The sequence below is a fragment of the Prionailurus bengalensis genome, chromosome C1 (genome assembly GCF_016509475.1).
Source record: "Prionailurus bengalensis isolate Pbe53 chromosome C1, Fcat_Pben_1.1_paternal_pri, whole genome shotgun sequence".
Taxonomy (NCBI): domain Eukaryota; kingdom Metazoa; phylum Chordata; class Mammalia; order Carnivora; family Felidae; genus Prionailurus; species Prionailurus bengalensis.
The window spans coordinates 35,358,620-35,377,365 of NC_057345.1; the positions used below are offsets into that span (position 1 = coordinate 35,358,620).

The 18,746-nt window shown below is 41.2% G+C and overlaps 1 protein-coding gene across 3 annotated transcripts in view; it reads right to left on the reverse strand.

The window, feature by feature from the left end:
- Positions 1-18,746, reverse strand: part of EIF2B3 (eukaryotic translation initiation factor 2B subunit gamma) — a 124,425-nt gene that overhangs the window by 16,469 nt on the left and 89,210 nt on the right. For all 3 annotated transcript variants that reach the window (XM_043574775.1, XM_043574774.1, XM_043574776.1), the window contains 4 exons: positions 11,660-11,787; positions 9,721-9,911; positions 6,643-6,720; positions 5,983-6,131 (listed from right to left, as the gene is read on the reverse strand). In XM_043574775.1, the coding sequence (XP_043430710.1) occupies positions 5,983-6,131; positions 6,643-6,720; positions 9,721-9,911; positions 11,660-11,787 (546 nt within the window). The remainder of the gene's footprint in view (positions 1-5,982; positions 6,132-6,642; positions 6,721-9,720; positions 9,912-11,659; positions 11,788-18,746) is intronic.

The following is an 18,746-nucleotide window of genomic DNA, read 5'->3' on the forward strand; positions in this document are numbered from 1 at the left end:
AGTGGGGTAAGGGCAGAGAGAGAGGGAGAGAGAATTCCAAGCAGGCTCTGGGGTGTCAGTGTGGAGTGCACGGGGCTTGAACTCACTAACTGTGAGACCATGACCTGAGCCGATATCAAGAGTTGGACACTTAGCCGACTGAGCCACCCAGGTGCCCCTTGGTTTCTTTTCTTTTAAGGTCACATAATCTCTCTGAATGTCTCTTCTACTCCCACAGCTTCAGTTACCCCTTCTATGCCAACCACTCCCAAATCTGTACTTCAAGCACAGGCTTCTTTCCTGCACTCCAGTCCTGCACATCAAGTCCCTGCATGTCAAGGCCGCTTGCCATTAACTCAACTTATCCCAAATGGAACTTACCTTTTCCCTGCCTCCCACTCTGCAAATCCTCTGCTGATTTCTATCTTAGTGAATAGCACACCAAAAATCTTATTGTTCAAGCAAGAAATCTGAAGTTTTCCCTAATATCTATTTTACCTTATATATCCAGGCAGTCATCATGCTTTATAGTTTGTAATCATCATACTATTTCTCCTCCCTATCACTACTGCTACTGCTTTAGTTTAGGGCCTCTTCTATTTTACCAGGATTCTTTCAGTAGTCTTCCTCCCTCCATGTTTATCTTCTTCACATCACTCTCCATAACGCAGCCAAAATCATCTTCATAAAATGTAGATTTAATTGTTATTCCTTTCCTTTAAACTCTTAAATTATTACTGTTACCTATTAAACTTCTTAGGGGATAGTCCATGATTTGGCCTTTGGCCATCTGTATAGCCTTGTCTCTTCTCTATCCATTCCTCTTTTGAATTCTGTTATTTCGGTTATTATGAATTGTTTACCATTCTTCCATATAACAAGTATTTACTGAGTTCCTGCAGGCTTTCTGCTTCAAGATATAATAGTGAAACAGAAAGATAAGGTACTTACATTCTCAAATTAATATTTACTTGTGAGAGACAGGTAAATAAGAGAAGTCCAGATAGTAAAAATGCTATGAAGGAAATAAAACAGGTTGACGTAATGGAGAGTACTGGGACAGGTTACTTCTGATAGGGTAAGTCAGTCAGTGAAGCCTCTTCTTAAGTGATGAAATTCAAGCTAAGATCAAAATGAAGAGATGTTTCTGGAATAAGATATGCTCATGCTCTCTCACACTTCACACTCCTTTAAAACAATATATTTTTATAAGTTTATTTATTTACTTAGAATGTGCGAGTGGGGTAAGTGCAAACAGAGAGGGGAGAGAGAATCCCAAGCAGGCTCTGTACTTCAGTGCAGAGCCTGATGTGGGGCTCGAACTCACAAACCGTGGACAATGACCTGAGCCAAAACTAAGAGTCAGATGCTTAACTGACTGAGCCACCCAGGCACCTCTCACACTTAACACTCTTGATGTATCTAGAACATTCCTTTCTCTACCTTGGGTAGCTCTACTCATTTTTCAGCTCATGGGTCATTTCCTTAATTCTTTCCTGACCCTCTTCTCCTTTGTGACTATACAGATTTCTACCACAGCACTCATGCACAGTCTTCAGTATCCAGTGGGTCTTTTCTTTGATGAGTAAAATATTTGAGACAGGTTTCTACTCTCAGTGGTGTGCTGGAGGCAGCCTGTTCTGCTTGGGAGAGCTGATTGTTGGTATCTCTTCCCAACTCAAGTGTTTGCTGATATCATTGGCCATAGTGGGAGAATGTACAGTATGGAAATTGGCAAATGTTACAAATCAGATCACTTATTTTTTTCCTTTGGAAAGCTAGTTGTTAACAACTTATCAGTACACCACTGGTAGCAGTGTACCACAAAATTCTGACCTTTTTTTTTTTGGCAATTAAATTTATATATGTATGTATATATCTTATAACAAATCTTTCTGAAGGTTTTACTATGAAAAACAGCAGGCTTCTGTTCCCCCTACTCATTTCCTTTTTCCTGGAGACAACTTTTGGTCTTTTTGCTGAGTTATTTCAGTTTTTTGTTTGTTTGTTTGTTTGTATTTTAAAGAGAGAAAGAGGGAGTGGATGAGCAGTAGAGGGAGAGAATCTCAAGCAGGCTCCATAGCCAGCACAGTCCGACATGGGACTCAATTTTTCAACTCTGAGATCATGACCTGAGCTGAAATCAGGTCGGACTTTTAACCAACTGAACCATCCAGGTACCCCCTTGAGTAGTTCAGCCATTTACCTCCCCGTGTATACATAATAACATGCATATTACTACTTCTTCAGTTTTTAGTTTTAGTCATTATCGATAGATTTCCCACAATGGAAGATGAGGATTTAGCTTTCCTTTCTCTCCCTCTTCCCTCTTTTCCTTCCTATCCCTCATCCTTTCTATATTGTTACAGCATGATTTTGGTCAATAGTTGTTTATTACGATTACATAAATTGTATTTCATATTGTGTACATAGTGAACTGTGATGCCATTTCCTTTCATGTGCAAATTTTTATTTATTTATTTTAAAGTTTATGTATTTATTTTGAGAGAGTGCACAAATGGGGGAGGGGCAGAGAGAGAGAGAGAGAGAGAGAGAGAGAAAATCCCAAGCAGGCTCTGTGCTGTCAGCATGGAGCCCAACATGGGGCTTGAACTCAAGATCATGACTTGAGCTGAAATCAAGAGCTGGATGCTTAACTGACTGAGTGACTGAGCCACCCAGGTGTCCCTCAGGTACAACGTTTTTTTTTAAAGTTTATTTATTTATTTTTGAGAGAGACAGACACAATGTGAGTGGCGGAGGGACAGAGAGAGAGGGAGAGAGAGAATCTCAAGCAGGCTCTGCACTGTCAGCACAGAGCTGATGTAGGGCTTGAACTCACAAACCATGAGATCATGACCTGAGCTGAAACCAAGTCTGATGCTTCACTGACTGAGCCACCCAGGTGGCCACCCCCTACAACTTTTTAAACAGAGTTCATAACTGTTTTGTTTTTGTTAGATAGTATTCTATGCTATTACTAATTCAACCCAAACTTTTAGCCAGTTGTCTAAATCTTTCAAGATGTTTATATGTATTTGGTATTTTATCATTTTCATCTTCCTAAGTTTTTTGTGGATTCCACTCTGGGCTAACTGCTCCCTTTATGCTTCATGCATAGTTGTCATTTTTGGATCTGCCTTCAGTATCATGCTATGTATTCTTTTTGCTTTTTCAGAGTTGTATCTTTTGTATCTTGTATCTTTGGTTTATTCTTCATTTGGTGGAACACATCTAGAAAAAACACACTTGGGGCACCGGAGTGGCTCAGTCAGTTAAGGGTCTGACTTCGGCGCAGGTCATGATCTCACGGTTCGTGAATTCAAGCAGCGCACTGGGCCCTCTGCTGTCAGCACAGCCTTCTTGGGATCCTCTGTCACCCTCTCTATCCCTCCCCACTCACTCTCTCTCTCTCAAAAATAAATAAACATTAAAAATTTTTTCTAGAAAAAAAAGAAAAATCACATTTAACATTTTGTTTGGGTGTAGAATTCTAGGTTGAAATTAGTTTTCCTTCAGAATTTTGAAGGCATTGTTCTATTTTCTTCTAGTTTCCAATGTTGCTACTGATAAGTCCAAAGCCATTCTGGTTCCTGATTGGTTATATAGCACCTATTACTTTCTCTTTGTAACTTTATAGCATGCTTTGTCTCCAGTGTTTTTTTTTTTTTTTAAAATGTTTTTTTTTCAACGTTTTTTTAAATTTATTTTTGGGACAGAGAGAGACAGAGCATGAACGGGGGAGGGGCAGAGAGAGAGGGAGACACAGAATCGGAAACAGGCTCCAGGCTCCGAGCTATCAGCCCAGAGCCTGACGCGGGGCTCGAACTCACGGACCGCGAGATCGTGACCTGGCTGAAGTCGGACGCTTAACCGACTGCGCCACCCAGGCGCCCCTCCAGTGTTTTGAAAACTGAAAACGACGTAGATTTTTACCCATTGTGCTGGGCACTTGGTAGGCCTTTTCATTCTGTAAATTTACCTCTCTGTGGGCATTTTCCTATATTATTTCTTAAATAATTTCCTCCTCTGATGTCTGAACTCTCTCTGTCTCTCTTTTTTTTTAGAGAATTCATATTCAGATGTTAAACATCCTGAACTGGTCCTCTCATTTCCTTATCGTTTCTCTTCTATGTTCTATCTTTTTATCTTTTTGCTCCACTTTCTGGGAAATGTCAATTTTATCTTCTAATTCTTTTATTGGGGTTTTCCTTTTGTTATCATAGTTTTAATTTTTTAGAGTTCTTTTTTTGTTCTTTGAAATGACAGGTTGTTTGAAAGTATTTTTCTCTCCCTGCAATCTCTGTTTCTTCTAAGTTGCTTTTTTGTAACTGTTTGATTTGTGGATCTTTCATGATAGGCTTTCTTTAGATCTCTGGTAATCTTTGGTTATCTCTTCATCTTTAGGGGAGGATTGTAAAAAAGCTGACTGGAAGCTCTAAGCACATGAACGGAATTTGTCATCCATAATTTTCACTGCAGGGTGATTTGACTGGGCTGTTAGAAATCTCTGATGTAAATAAATTTAGTTTTTCTTCTTGGGGCTAGTCAGAATCTCCAGAGGAGATTCTTCCAAAACTCCTGACTGATGCGTTAGGCCTGGTTGCCAGGGTTTGGGAGTCAAGTCGGGAAGTGGGCTTGGGGGAGAACAGATCTTAGTGGCCAATATCCCTATGGTCTCCAATTTTCCTGGTTTATTATGGTACTTCCTCCCTCAATCCTATTACTTCCATTAGTCTCTCTTCCTAAAGAGTAAAGGCTTAACCTTTAGCTATGTCCCTACATAGCTTCTCTCTCCAAAATGCTTTCCCCAACCTCTCACTGGCACCTATGAGAGGTATTTCAGCTTTCACTGAAATTGAGGTCTTCCCTTATCCTTCTCTCCTATTAGTTCCTGGACAGAGAAATCAACAGATGTCAGAGCTAGAATCAAGGCTTTAGAATCAGCTCTTTCAGGTTAATCCAGTCTTGTGGTTTTCAAAATTTGCTTTATACATCTGCTTCACATCCCCTAGGAAGGACAAGTGCCCCTTCCCCACTGTATTACAAACACCTGTGATTTTATCAGTTATAAATATTGAGTTTCTGCATAATACTTATTTATTTAAAATGTTTCTTTTTTGAGAGTGCGTGCATGAGTGGGGGTGGGCAGAGAGAGAGAGAGAGAGAGAGAGAGAATGAGCATCCCAAGCAGACTCCTTGCTGTCAGCCCAGAGCCCAGTATGGGGTTCAATCTCACCAACCGTGGGATCATGACCTGGACCAAAATCAAGAGTTGGACACTTAACCGACTGAGCCACCCAGGTACTCCTGCATAAGATTTATTTTAACAAAAAATTCCCTTTCTAAAAAGTCTGAAAGCCATTGCTTTGGTAATACCCCTCCTCTCTTCCACCACCTGTGTTTGCATTATATACAGGAAAAACCTGAGGACCATACAGAGGAAGAATCTTACTAAATATATCATTTCAAGTCTTCTTACTGCAGTTCAGGCTGTTCGTAAACCAAGATTTTAGAACACTTTAAAGGGTCTCAAAATGGGAGAAGATTCTCCATAACTTGTAACAAAGAAGCTCTCTTTTAAAAATGGTGCAAGGCTTAAATGTCCACTCCTCCTAGTCCCCGGCCTTCTTCAGGGCTGCTCTGAGACACTGAGATAAGGGATGATGACTATTACACATTGGTACAGTGTCATTCTAGTACTGCCAGAGGCTCACTACTGTGGCCATCCCATCAAGTAGCACATCAAAGCAAGGGAAGGCAGCCTCTCTCAGGACCACAATTGGAATAAGTATGAAAAAGTCGCCAGAAATGTCTTCAGAGACCATGTCTTTATTGAGCCAAAACCAATGACTCAAAGGGCCTAGGCACTATTCTTTCCTTCGCCTTTTCCCTTTTCTTCCCTTCCTCAAGCTGAGCCCTTTTTTAGGCTGCACTGGCCCCCAAAACCTCCCAGGGATACCAGGAGCCTTTTGCCTTAAGTGGGCACAAGTGGAAACATACCCTTCCTCCACAGTGACTGAGTTCATGAGAAGGCAATTGGTGATAGTCACTCTATCTCTTAGGACACAGGATGAACCAATGACTGAGTGCTTAATGGATGACTTCTCTCCAACTTGCGTATCTGGCCCAATGAGGCTGTCAACTCCAACCTGCAAAAGGCAAATATAAAACCTTGTCCATCCATCTCAACCAACTGCAAATCAACTCCTCAGATCCTTTGAGTTGGGGTCTAATGCAATCTTTCCCCAGAGACACCTCAGCCAAGGGGTAAGTATTTCTTAGGGCCACAAGGTGACATAATACCTCTGAGATCAACTCAAACTTACACACAGGCATTTGTGTATATAAATGTGTTCTCTTGAAGAGAGTGCTCAAATCAGTGTAAGAAGAGGGACAGAGATGGAAGGCTCTTGTGTCTGAGTCCCGAGACCCATAATGGACCTTCCTTACAGAATTTGTATGGCTGAGGTCAGCACCTGTCCAGGTAGTCTTGAATGTCTGGGCTAGATGATGATATTTTAGAACCAGAACCCAGCTGGGATTTTCCTGGGACTAATGAGTTTCAGGGCTTGAGAACCCCAATCCATCGTCTCAAGGACATACTTCATTCAGCACACATAGAGACTGTCCCATACCTGCCCTGCCCAAGCTAGCACTTACCAGGTGTTTGCTGACAATCTGGGCTGATGAATGAACCAGTGATTCTTCTGGACAGAGAACTGATAGCAATTTGGGCACCTTGAGGAAAGAGGTTTGGTTACTAAAGACAGACCAGAAAATACCTGAGAACACCTTAGGTAGAACTCAACACCCAGTTAGAGATGTAGGGAGTTTTTAGCCACAGCTTTCCTGTTTGGGTGAGGCAGAGCAGGAGGCTGCTTCATTTCCCCTAGGACAAGGATTGTTTATGCAGCAAATTTCAGATGGTCTTATCCTTAGTTTCCTAGCTGAGAATCTCCTCCTTAAAAGTAATGCCATGTCCCTCAACTGGGAGGTGCTAAGACAAGCCTTCAAGAAGCACTTAGGAGAGGCCTACTGAGAGCAAGGAGGATTCTGAGTCCTGACCATAGTCATCCCAGGTTCCTGCTCCCCTCCTAGACCAGTGTGGCCATGCATAAAGAGAGAGTTAATATTAGACAATTCCATAATCAGGACAGTTCCTGAGAAGGCATCTATGGCCTTCACCAGCCAAAATAAAATTTTGAAGGTGTTCACACTATTCTCTCTTCAATATGAGAAAACTGAGAAGGCTACAAATATGAATTTTAACTCTGGACCTGTTAGGAATGTGCAAGTAGTGTGCCTATCTGTCATTCTCCGGCATGAGCAGAATGCTGGTCAGAGCACTATGTGTGGTGGCCACAGTGGCTGAAGGACACCTTGCCAGGACTGGCTACACTGGCAATGTGAAGGCTAATACCTCAGCCCCTGTCCCTGGGATCTCCTTCTATTATACTTCAACCAAGGCTGTTCAGACCTGTCTACTGCACAGCTCCTGTTGGTACTTCATAGGACACTTCCCAAGTCTCAGGCTATCCATGGACCTGCTTTCAGACTACCTTGACAGAATCTAGTCATAGAACTGAAGAATGAGAACTAAAAGTCAAATTAAGGAAGGTTTCTAATAGCTCTGATTCTAAGTGGGGGCTGAGTTTACTGAGGACTGCCCTGGGTAAACATGGGACTAGGTATGATTTCTCATAAACTCTCTGGCTTGGATTCTCCTGGATCTACAACCAATCCAGGGTGAAGCCAGCTTGAGGCCTGGGGCTGGGACTATACACATTATATAGTGTGGGTCCTGAAGATTCCTGAGCCAAGTTTTCTTTAGAGACTAAATTCTTTTTTTTTTTTTTTAATTTTTTTCTTTTTTTACGTTTATTTATTTTTGAGACAGAGAGAGACAGAGCATGAACGGGGGAGGGGCAGAGAGAGAGGGAGACACAGAATCGGAAGCAGGCTCCAGGCTCCGAGCCATCAGCCCAGAGCCCGACGCGGGGCTCGAACTCACGGACTGCGAGATCGTGACCTGAGCTGAAGTCGGATGCTCAACCGACTGAGCCACCCAGGCGCCCCCTTTTTTTTTAATTTTTAACATTTATTCATTTTTGAGTGAGAGAGACAGAGCATGAGTGGGGGAGGGGCAGAGAGAGAGGGAGACACAGAATCCGAAGCAGGCTCCAGGCTCCGAGCTGTCAGCACAAGGCCTCACGCAGGGCTTGAACTCACGGACTGTGAGATCATGACCAGAGCTGAAGTTGTATGCTCAACTGACTGAGCCACCCAGGCACCCCATAGGGAATAAATTCTAATCCCAATTTTCAACAATATCTTTTATCATCCTACTTGACACGCCCCCCTCCCCCCACCCCCAGCTTATACCTGCACTGTTAGTTTTCACAGAGTTCTACCAGAAACTGCATCAACAGCTAATCTTTTCATCATCTTATCTCCGTTGTCCTTGAATGCCACCCCAGTATAGTTCCCTCAGTCATCTATCTTTTCCTCTTCTCATCTCAACCCTTTCCTTTTCATGTTTCCTTTTCATGGTCTCATCATCCCTCCCTCCTAAAACCTTCTTCCTGTACCTGTATACAACAAAGAGTCTCCCACCCCCCACCCCCATCTTCGGTCTCTTCATTGTTTCATTACTCCACCCCTTGCTTTAACCTTTTATTTATTTATTTATTTATTTATTTATTTATTTATTTATTTATTTATTTATTTAATTTTTTTTTTACCTTTATTTATTTTTGAGAGACAGAGCACAAGTCAGGGAAGGACAGAGAGAGAAGGAGACACAGAATCTGAAGCAGGCTCCAAGCCATCAGCAAAGAGCCCGACGCAGGGCTTGAACTCACAGACCTGGAGATCATGACCTGAGCCAAAGTCGGACACTTAACCAACTGAGCCACCCAGGCACCCTGCTTTAACCTTTTAAAGCAATGCTTCCTCTGCCAACAGAAGCTGCTCATTCTCCATATATCACAAACTTCAGGGTTAAAAGGAGGAGTTAGTTCTCTAATGCTGTTTCCAGACACTTCCCTCTCATAGACATTCCTTCTCTGAGGCTCTACCATCTGACTACTCGATATTCTATTCTTTTACCTTCTTAGGAACGTCTCCTCTCTGTGCCTATGTTTACTTCATCACAGTACTGATTACACCGTATTTATCTGCTTGTTTATGAAGTACTGCAGATATCCCATGCCTAGCAGAACAAAAGAAAACTTCTGAACCCAGAGGCCAAAGTTAGCCTTTCTGAGAATCTCAGCCCTTCTTTGGAACCAGAGGCTCTACCACTATGGACTAGGCTCTCTGCTTCCCCTTTTGCTGTAACTGGGTACCCCAATGCTATCCCCTGACATGTCAGGTCTTGCTCAACCTTGGGAATGAGAGAGATTCTGAACAAGTCACTGGGACTAATGAAGAAGTGAGGCACCCACGATTTCTATTCTTTTTTTTTTTTTTTTTAATTTTTTTAATGTTTATTTATTTTTGAGAGAGAGAGAGAGAGAGAGAGAAAGAGAGAGTCAGAGTGGGAGCTGGGGAAGGATCAGAGAGAGGGAGACACAGAACCTGAAGCAGGCTCCAGGCTCTGAGCTGTCTGCACAGAGCCCGACATGGGGCTTGAACCCATGCACCATGAGATCATGACCTGAGCTGAAGTCGGGACACTTAACCAACTGAGCCACCCAGGCGCCCCCCATGATTTCTATTCTAAACCCATCCTCTTACCTGTCTGTTTGCTTCCATGTAGAGTCCCAGAGTGCTTACTCGAGAGCAGAGCCCCTCTTTCATGATGTGGACATAGCAGCGCACCTGTGATTTGGACAAGTCTTCCCACCTGTCTCCTCGATGGACATTCCAGCAGGCATCATAGGGAGCAAAGGTCAGTGTATTGTCTTCTTTTATAAAGCTGTAAATATCTTCAGAATAAACAGAGAAAATAGAGGCTCAAGTTATGTTTTCAAAGAGATACAACTCACATCTCTCTCCCTGGAACTCAGTCATGCAGCACGGACCCTGAAGTCCCACTACAACCTGAAAGACTAAGTGAAATTAAAAGAGGCAACATGCTTTCCTGAACATCTGAAAACCCTTAAAAAGGATTACAAAAATCCTTAAAAAGAGATCCTAAAATGGGAATGCAAGCTGGTGCACCCACTCTGGAAAACAGTATGGAGGTTCCTCAAAAAACTAAAAATAGAACTGCCCTACGACCCAGCAATTGCACTACTAGGCATTTATCCACGGGATACGGGTGTGCTGTTTCGAAGGGACACATGCACCCCCATGTTTATAGCAGCACTATCAACAATAGCCAAAGTATGGAAAAAGCCCAAATGTCTACTAATGGATGAATGGATAAAGAGAATGTGGTATATATCTACAATGGCATATTACTCGGCAATCAAAAAGAATGATATCTTGCCATTTGCAACTATGTGGATGGAACTGAAGGGTATTATGCTAAGTGAAATTAGTCAGTCAGAGAAAGATGAAAATCATATGACTTCACTCATAGGAGGACTTTAAGAGACAAAACAGATGAACATAAGGGAAGGGAAATGAGAATAATGTAAAAACAGGGAGGGGGACAAAGCAGAAGAGACTCATAAATATGGAGAACAAACTGAGGGTTACTGGCGGGGTTGTAGGAGGGGGGATGGGCTAAATGGGTAAGGGGCACTAAGGAATCTACTCCTGAAATCATTGTTGCACTATATGCTAACTAATTTGGATGTAAATTAAAACAAAACAAAACAAAACAAAACAAAACAAAACAAAGGTCCTAAAAGCAAGTTTGACCAATAATCAAGTACTACTAGGGAAAATACAATAGAGGGTTCTTGTAAATCATGACATAACATAAGCAAGGGTCCAGGCTTTAGTGACCAGCCATATTGGCTTTGTGCTGCTAGCCTCTATTACCGCATCTAGTAGTTGTGCTATGACAGAAATAGCACAAGACTTGGAACCTGAGTTATTTGGGCCCCAGTTTTTCAGCTCATAAAACAACCATGTAAGATCTTTTATTTTATGATAAGAAAACTGGGGCTCATCTCAGGTCACAGAGCTAATAAGAGGGAGAGTCAGATTTCAAATCCAAGTCCTGATATCTTAACCATCGTGCTATATTGTCTCCATTTATTCATTTGATAACTTTGTTTTTGGAACTCTTACTATGAGCCCAGGACTGGCCAGGGACTAGGCAGGGATATGACAGCAAACAAGACAGACCTTGCCCCTACATCCTGGAAAGGAGACAGCCTGGTTGGCCTCTTGTTGAACTGTAATTGTATACTCCTTCATCTTTCTTTCTTTGACAGAAGAGACTGAGTTTAGTCAGGAGTAGGGCTGCCCAGAGCCTAGAGAACAGACGAACTAAGAAGTAGGGGGCAGAGTTTACTCAAAACAGTCTAGTGAGGAACATAGTCAAACCAGAGCTAGGAACCAGAGAACGGACTTGAGGCATGATTAGCCTGTCCCTGAAGAGCATAAGCGGCAGAGTCTGATTGAGCAAGCCTATCCAGACCTTAGGGTAGGGTGTCAGTTACCCTGTCTTCCCTGGTGGTTAGACAAGAAACTGTTGCCTTGAGACAGGCATCCTGCCCAGTTATTCTTTCCAAAGGTGCTGCTACCCCTACCTTACCGCACCAACCCAAACACTGACCTAAGGATTTCAGCTCCTTTTTCTTTAGATCCTCTTCTTTTTCTTCTTGTCCTTGCTGTGAGGAAGCTGAGGAGAACTGTTTTCTTATTAGGTATGGAATCAGTTCACTCCGGATGGAAGTGATTGATCTAGGAAGAAAAAGGGGTCAAATATGAGAAATCTGACTGTCTGGATCCTATGGGATCAGAAACTCTGTGTATGCTAGTAAAAGCCAAATTCCTTCCTGTCATGCCACCATGGGACTGACAGAGATCAAAAGTGACCTGGATTTGGTAGTTCTGGAGAAGCAGAAGATCTAAGTTCTCTATCAGCTTCAGGCTGGAAGGGGGGAGGGTAGTATTCTAAATCTAAGAATCCCTTCCCTGATTTATTCAGAAAATAGTCTTTTACAAAGTCCTATCTACCTGGTGTGTGTGCACATGTGTTTGTGTATGTGCATGTACTTTAACATAGGGCCTTGACTCTTAATTGGCAATAACCCTTGAGAAGGAAGAATGCTCTTGTCTTTTGAAAAAAGTTGTTTAAAAAACATTAAAAAACTTTCTCCATAAAGGCCTTGCATGTCTTCTGTTAATCCTAAATATCTTATATTTTTGGTTCATATTATAAACGGTGACTTTTAAACAGTTATTTTCTTCTTGTTGGTTTTAGAAATTTGATTTATTCTGTATTTTAATCTTTTTTTTTTTTAATTTTTTTTTTTCAACGTTTATTTATTTTTGGGACAGAGAGAGACAGAGCATGAACGGGGGAGGGGCAGAGAGAGAGGGAGACACAGAATTGGAAACAGGCTCCAGGCTCTGAGCCATCAGCCCAGAGCCTGACGCGGGGCTCGAACTCACGGACCGCGAGATCGTGACCTGGCTGAAGTCGGACGCTTAACCGACTGCGCCACCCAGGCGCCCCTCTGTATTTTAATCTTATAGCCAATTGCTTCACTAACAATCTTACTAATTCTAATAATTTATCTGTAGATTCTGACAATCATACCAACTATGAGAACAACACTTTTTTTCTTCCTTTCTAATCTGTAGATCTTTCATTTATTTTTCATGGTCTTACTATATTAGCTAAAATCTCCAATATAATGCTGACTGGAAGCACTGATCGTAGTAATCTTTACTTGTTCTTGATTTTAAAGGAAATTCTACTATTTTATCATGTAGACTGATGATTTCTTTTTCATTATCAAAGCTACCATTTATTGATTGTCTTCTGCATGTAGATGTTGGGTTTCATGCTTTATAGCCAACAGTCCACACATGTCATAGGTTTTCTGCACGTACCTTTTATGTACATAGGTTAAGGAAGTTCTCTTTTATTTCTAACTAGCTAAAAGCTTTCATCAATGACTGGGAATTGAATTTTATTTAAAAAATTTGTTTTGTGTCTATGGAGCTCAACATATTTTTTCCCTTTTAATCTGTTATGATGATGAGTTTTTAATTTTTCATTTTATTTTAGAAAGAGAGCATGTGAGCAGGGAAGAGAGGCAGAGAGAGAATTTTTTTTTAAAGTTTACTTATTTATTTTGAGAAAACAGGGCTCCATCCCATGACCCTGGGATCATGACCTGAGATGAAATCAACAGTCGGCCACTCAACTGCCCACCCGCCCCATCGTGATGAGTTTTTAAAAAAACTTTTCTAATATCAACAGGTGTATTATTCAAAGACTATATATATGATTTCTGCTCTATACTCCCTTAGAGTAGAGGAATTATAGGTGATTCTTTCATTATTTGTGCAAATTATGAAATTTTACATTTTTAGGACATTCCTAAATTTCTTGCCTCTCATTTTTTTCTCAGCTTCTATGGTTCTACTCTCCTGGCTGGATTCAGACTCTGCAAATTTAAAATTCACTCTAGGGGCGCCTGGGTGGCTTGGTTGGTTAAGCGTCCGACTTCGGCTCAGGTCATGATCTCACGGTCTGTGAGTTCGAGCCCCACATTGGGCTTTGTGCTGACAGCTCAGAGCCTGGAGCCTGTTTCAGATTCTGTGTCTCCTTCTCTCTTTGCCCCTCCCCTATTCATGCTCTGTCTCTCTCTGTCTCAAAAATAAATAAACGTTAAAAAAAATTTTTAAAAAATAAAAAATAAAAGAAAATAAAATTCACTTTAATGACTAGGTACTTCCCATGCAGATTTCATCTTCCCACCTACTTAACAGTAGGCTTCCTCAGGACGCCTGGGTGGCTCAGCTGGTTGAATGTCTGACTTGCGCTCAGGTCATGATCTCACAGTTCGTGGGTTTAAGCCCCGCATCAGGCTCTGTGCTGACAGCTCAGAGCTTGGAGCCTGCTTCAGATTCTGTGTCTCCCCTCTCTCTGCCTCTCCCCTGCTCACACTCTGTGTCTCTTTCTCTCAAAAATAAATAAACATTAAAAAAAAAAAAAGAGTAGGTTTCCTTATGACAGTTGTACTTATTCACCAATGGCTATCAAGGAATTCCTCCAACAAAGTTAACTTCAATTTACTTTCATGTAATCAGATCAGTCGAGGACAGCACTTACGGAAAATCAGATCACAGATCAATGTGTAGAAGAACTTTCAGAACGCCAAAAAAATTCCAGCACTATTTTTATACATTTTTATAAGCAGTAAGCAATCTTGGCCAAGAGCTTTGGAGCTCTCCTTTATTTGGCCTTCCTGGGTCGCAGGAGACATGGTGATTCCTAGAGGGTACTGAGACAGAATGTTGGGTCTAAATGACCAGTAATCTGGAACAGGGAAGAAGGGACCTGATCCTTAGTACAATAAGTATGCTTTTGATTTATACTTAGCAAAGGAATTAAAAGCACAGAAGGGTAAGAGACCAGCACATGATTTTTAGTTTTCTCTCTCATGCTGTAAACTTGTCAGAATTTGAAATCACTAATTTATTTAGGATTTAACAAGCATCTATTAATATGCCATTTACTGCGCTAGGCCTTGGAAATATACTGTTTCTGACTTCAAAGAATTCATAATCCAGTGGACAGCAGCCTGATCATGGATTTAAAAGGAACAGTGTAGAGGGAGATGAGGTTGATCAGGTAGGCAAGGACGCCAAATCATGGAAGCCTTTTGTGGCAGTCTCTAGTCTGGACTGAGAAGCTACTGGTGATTTTTAAGCAAGAAAGTGACATAATCAGTTTTATTTCTTAGTAAGATAATTCTGGTAGCAGTGGAAATAGGCCTGATATAAGGAGACTGAAGACAGGGAGACTCTGAAAGATGAAAATGTGGTTTAATGTATAAGCAGCCTAATAAACTGCTGCTGCATACTTCACGCCCTTCCCCCACTCCCATTCAAAGAAGCTCTGCAGGCTGACATGGGACCACACAGATGGAGTACAGATAGGAAGGCAAGACAGAGGCAGAGGCTGAGGAGGGTAAGCAAAATTATGAACCCTGGAGCTACACAGTTCATGGTTTTTGTCATTTTTAAAGGATCAAGTCAGACATCTTTGAAAAATTCTGTGTAAGCTGGAAGCTCTTGTATTGAATTTCAATGTGATTTTTCTCCTGATCCTTTGATGGAGATTAAAAATTTCCATATGAATACAAAGAATGAAACAACACTTACTCTTAGCTCTTTTTCTCCCTCTTTAATGCACCAAACCAGTGTGGGTAGCAAATGTTCCTTGGCCCCCTCTGGTGGAAAACAAGTCAGTTCCCTTTGAAGAAATGACAAAGCCTGGACAGCTGGGGGATTTCAGAGCCATGATATTTACATTATGGGCCAAACAGAACCGTCATGGCAAGAAGTAAACAAGCCTTGGCACACAGCCCCTTAGGGCAGAGCCCTTTACGGAGATCAGACAGTGATTTAAAGAGAGGACATGAAGCAGTCCTGCCAGGTCCCACCTGCCTCTGCTGGCGCTCAGCATCAGGTCAATCCCCATAATGCAGTTAGCTCAGCAGCATTACAGAGGACAAAATTACTCTTCCTGCTTCCTACTCAAAGTAGAGGCAGTTCAATGCTATGCCAAGAACAGGGATAGGCCACTGTGAACCTTTGTGAACATCCTGTCCTTGGGGCTGAAGATAAGTGGCTGGATCTACTGCCCTGGGCATGGGCAACCTCACATTTCCCATTCCCTCTTATACACAGCCTTCCTAGAAGGATGCCTCATCTCATGAATTATAAGCTTCCAAGAAATAAGAAATCACAAAGGAGAACAACAGATTCTGACTAGCTATAAGCAAACAACTCTACCAAATTAACAAGACAAAAAATAGTTGTTACCAGTAGGACAAAAGATTAATATCCTTAACAGATAGATAGAAGGGTTCAAAAATACTTTTAAAGAGATAAAAATTAAAACAAGATGCAATTTCTCCCTGAATCAAATCAGCAGATTTAAAATAATTCTCATTACTGATAAGGGTGCTTTGAGACAGTTACTTTCATACAAGGGAAGTCAGAGTATAAACTGGTAAAATATTTTCTGAAAAGTGGCAATACATAGAAAAAGTATTGAAGATAATGAGGGAGTGTGGAGCAAGCTGAGGGCAAAGTACAGGCTAACAGCACCCAGGTGGGATATATGTGATACTCCTTGGACACTCCTGGCTACCCAAGAACAAAGGAAAGGGGTTTAAGTGCTTACCATGGCGATATGGGAAACTACGGCACATGAAAAATTAAATTCCCTTACTCCCTATAGCCCACTGACAAGTCCTTGAAACCGGCAGAGTGACCTCCCTCTAGGAGCTCAGCTGCCTCAATGATGACACTTTGCTAGGGGCAAAAGAGAATCTTGGCTTAGCGTTATCCTGACCCCCCAGGAACCTTTGAGTCTACCTTAACATATAAAAATTCCTTTGGAAACTTCCTTTATCTCAGCTGCCCCAAGATATATGATGGCAATCATACTCCAAACTTATGGCCCCGTGATATACATCTGAAGGGTCTCATGGCTGAGGTTCTACCAAACGGTAATAAATGGCATTTTCCTAACAACACCTAATTTCTCAAGGTCCTGGAAACCTTGCTTCCAAAATACCTTAGAGACTCACTCTATCCCTAACCCCCTCCCAACCTGAGGGTATATACTCAGTTACCTGTCACGACCCCAGTGTAGCATTTCCTGCCACGGGTCCTGTCCTTTCATAAAATCACCTTTTTGCACCAAAGACGTCTTCAAGAATTCTTTCTTGGCTATTGGCTCCAGACCAACCCACTATCACCCCCAAAATTTCATTCATATTATTTCACCCTGTAGTTCTATTTCTATAAATCTATCCAAGGAAAACACATTATGCTCAATAAATATTTGCTGAATAAATGAATAATAATCTAATATCATATAGGCAAAACTGATTGTAAGAATGTTTTAATGAAAGGAAAATGCTCATGAATAATACTGAATAAAGAAAAAACAAGATATTTTTACAGCATGATTTCAAGTATGTATATGTATATATAAAAATAAACAAAATAATGGAAAGAAATACACTAAAATGTTGTCAGTTATTACACAGTAGAATTATGGGTAATATTTTCTTTTTATATTTTTTGAATTTTCCAAATTCCACAGTCATAGGCCATTCCTTATGTCTTCTTCCCTTACTTTTTGTGCTATCACTCTCTTGATCTGTTCCTATTTCTCTCGGTTTCTCCTAAAATATTTGGTGTTTCTCGTATTTTTCTTTTTGGCCTCTGATTGGTCTCATGCTATTCGTCTCCCTGAGGCAGATTATCGCTTACTGGCTTCTTTGCTGCTCATTCCCAAATGTGAACCTATAGCCAAGACCTCCCTCCTTTACTTTAGTCCCACATTTCCAGCTGTCTGATGGACCATGCCATTTAGATGACCCACAGATAACTTAAACTCAATGTCTAAAACTGCACCCATCATCATCCCAAACCTCCCTCACCAACACTGCTTATCTTGCTCAGTGACATGAAGCTTCATTTAGCCACCCAAGCTAGAGATCTAGTTACCAGACTTTTCCTTCTTCCTTCTTCACATAACCATTCACCAAACATTGCTGATTTTTATGCCCTAAATCTCTTTCAATAACTGTCAACTCCTCTCCATCTCTACTGCCACCACCTAGCCTAAGCCACTGTTATTCACTTGGATTCCTTCAATGCTTTAAATTGGTCTTACTCCCTCCGGTCTTACCTTTTGAACTCTGTCCTTCATATTGTAGACAGAATACTCTCTCTAAAATATAATCTGATCATGTCTCTTCTTCCTTCTATCCACCCCTGGATATTGTGGTTTTTACTAAAGTACAGATCTGATCTTATCTCCTTAGGGTGTGTTCACTTTGTGAAAATTTATTGAGCCTTAAGATCGCTCTCAAATCTCTCTTCTTGGAAGCCTTTCATAACACTTGTAGGCTTCTATACTCTCACAGCAAAGACAATTGTATAACGTTTTTTAATACATATCATTAAAATTTTTTTTTAAGTTTTTTTTTGAGAGAAAGAGTGCGTGCAAGTGGGGAGCAAGGGGGCAGAGAGAGAGAATTGCAAGCAGGCTCCGCACTGTCAGCACAGTGCCCAATGTGGGGCTCAAACTCACGAACCGTGAGATCATGACCTGAGCTGAGATCAAGAGTCAGATGCTTAACCAACTGAGCCACCCAGGCGCCCCAAATCCCTATCACTTTGGAGTGTTATGCTAAGAAATTAATATATATCATCTCAAATTTTTACAGCAATTCTCATGGTAGGTACTATTGCCCTTATTTTTATAAGTGAGATAATCAGGGCTTAGAAAGACTAAGATCTTTTTTAAAGTTAATACAGCTTTTATAGTTGGCAGAGCCGAAACTTACTCCATATCTATCCCAAAGCCCATGACTCTTTCCACTATACTATATTAACTAGTACTGTTTCCTGCAACCATAGTACTTTCCACAGGATTTATAATTTTTTGCTTATTGTCTTTACAAATAGTAAGTGCTAAATAAATATTTATTTGAATAAATATTTCTGAATGAACGTGTAAACAACTGAGTGTCAACCCCCTAGGCTAGAGAGCTGGGAATAATTTCTTCTTCTAATTCTTGGATATAGAAAGTAGAGCTTTCCTGATTTGGAATTATAATAAACTCTAAATATGTTTCTCTATTACTAATATCACT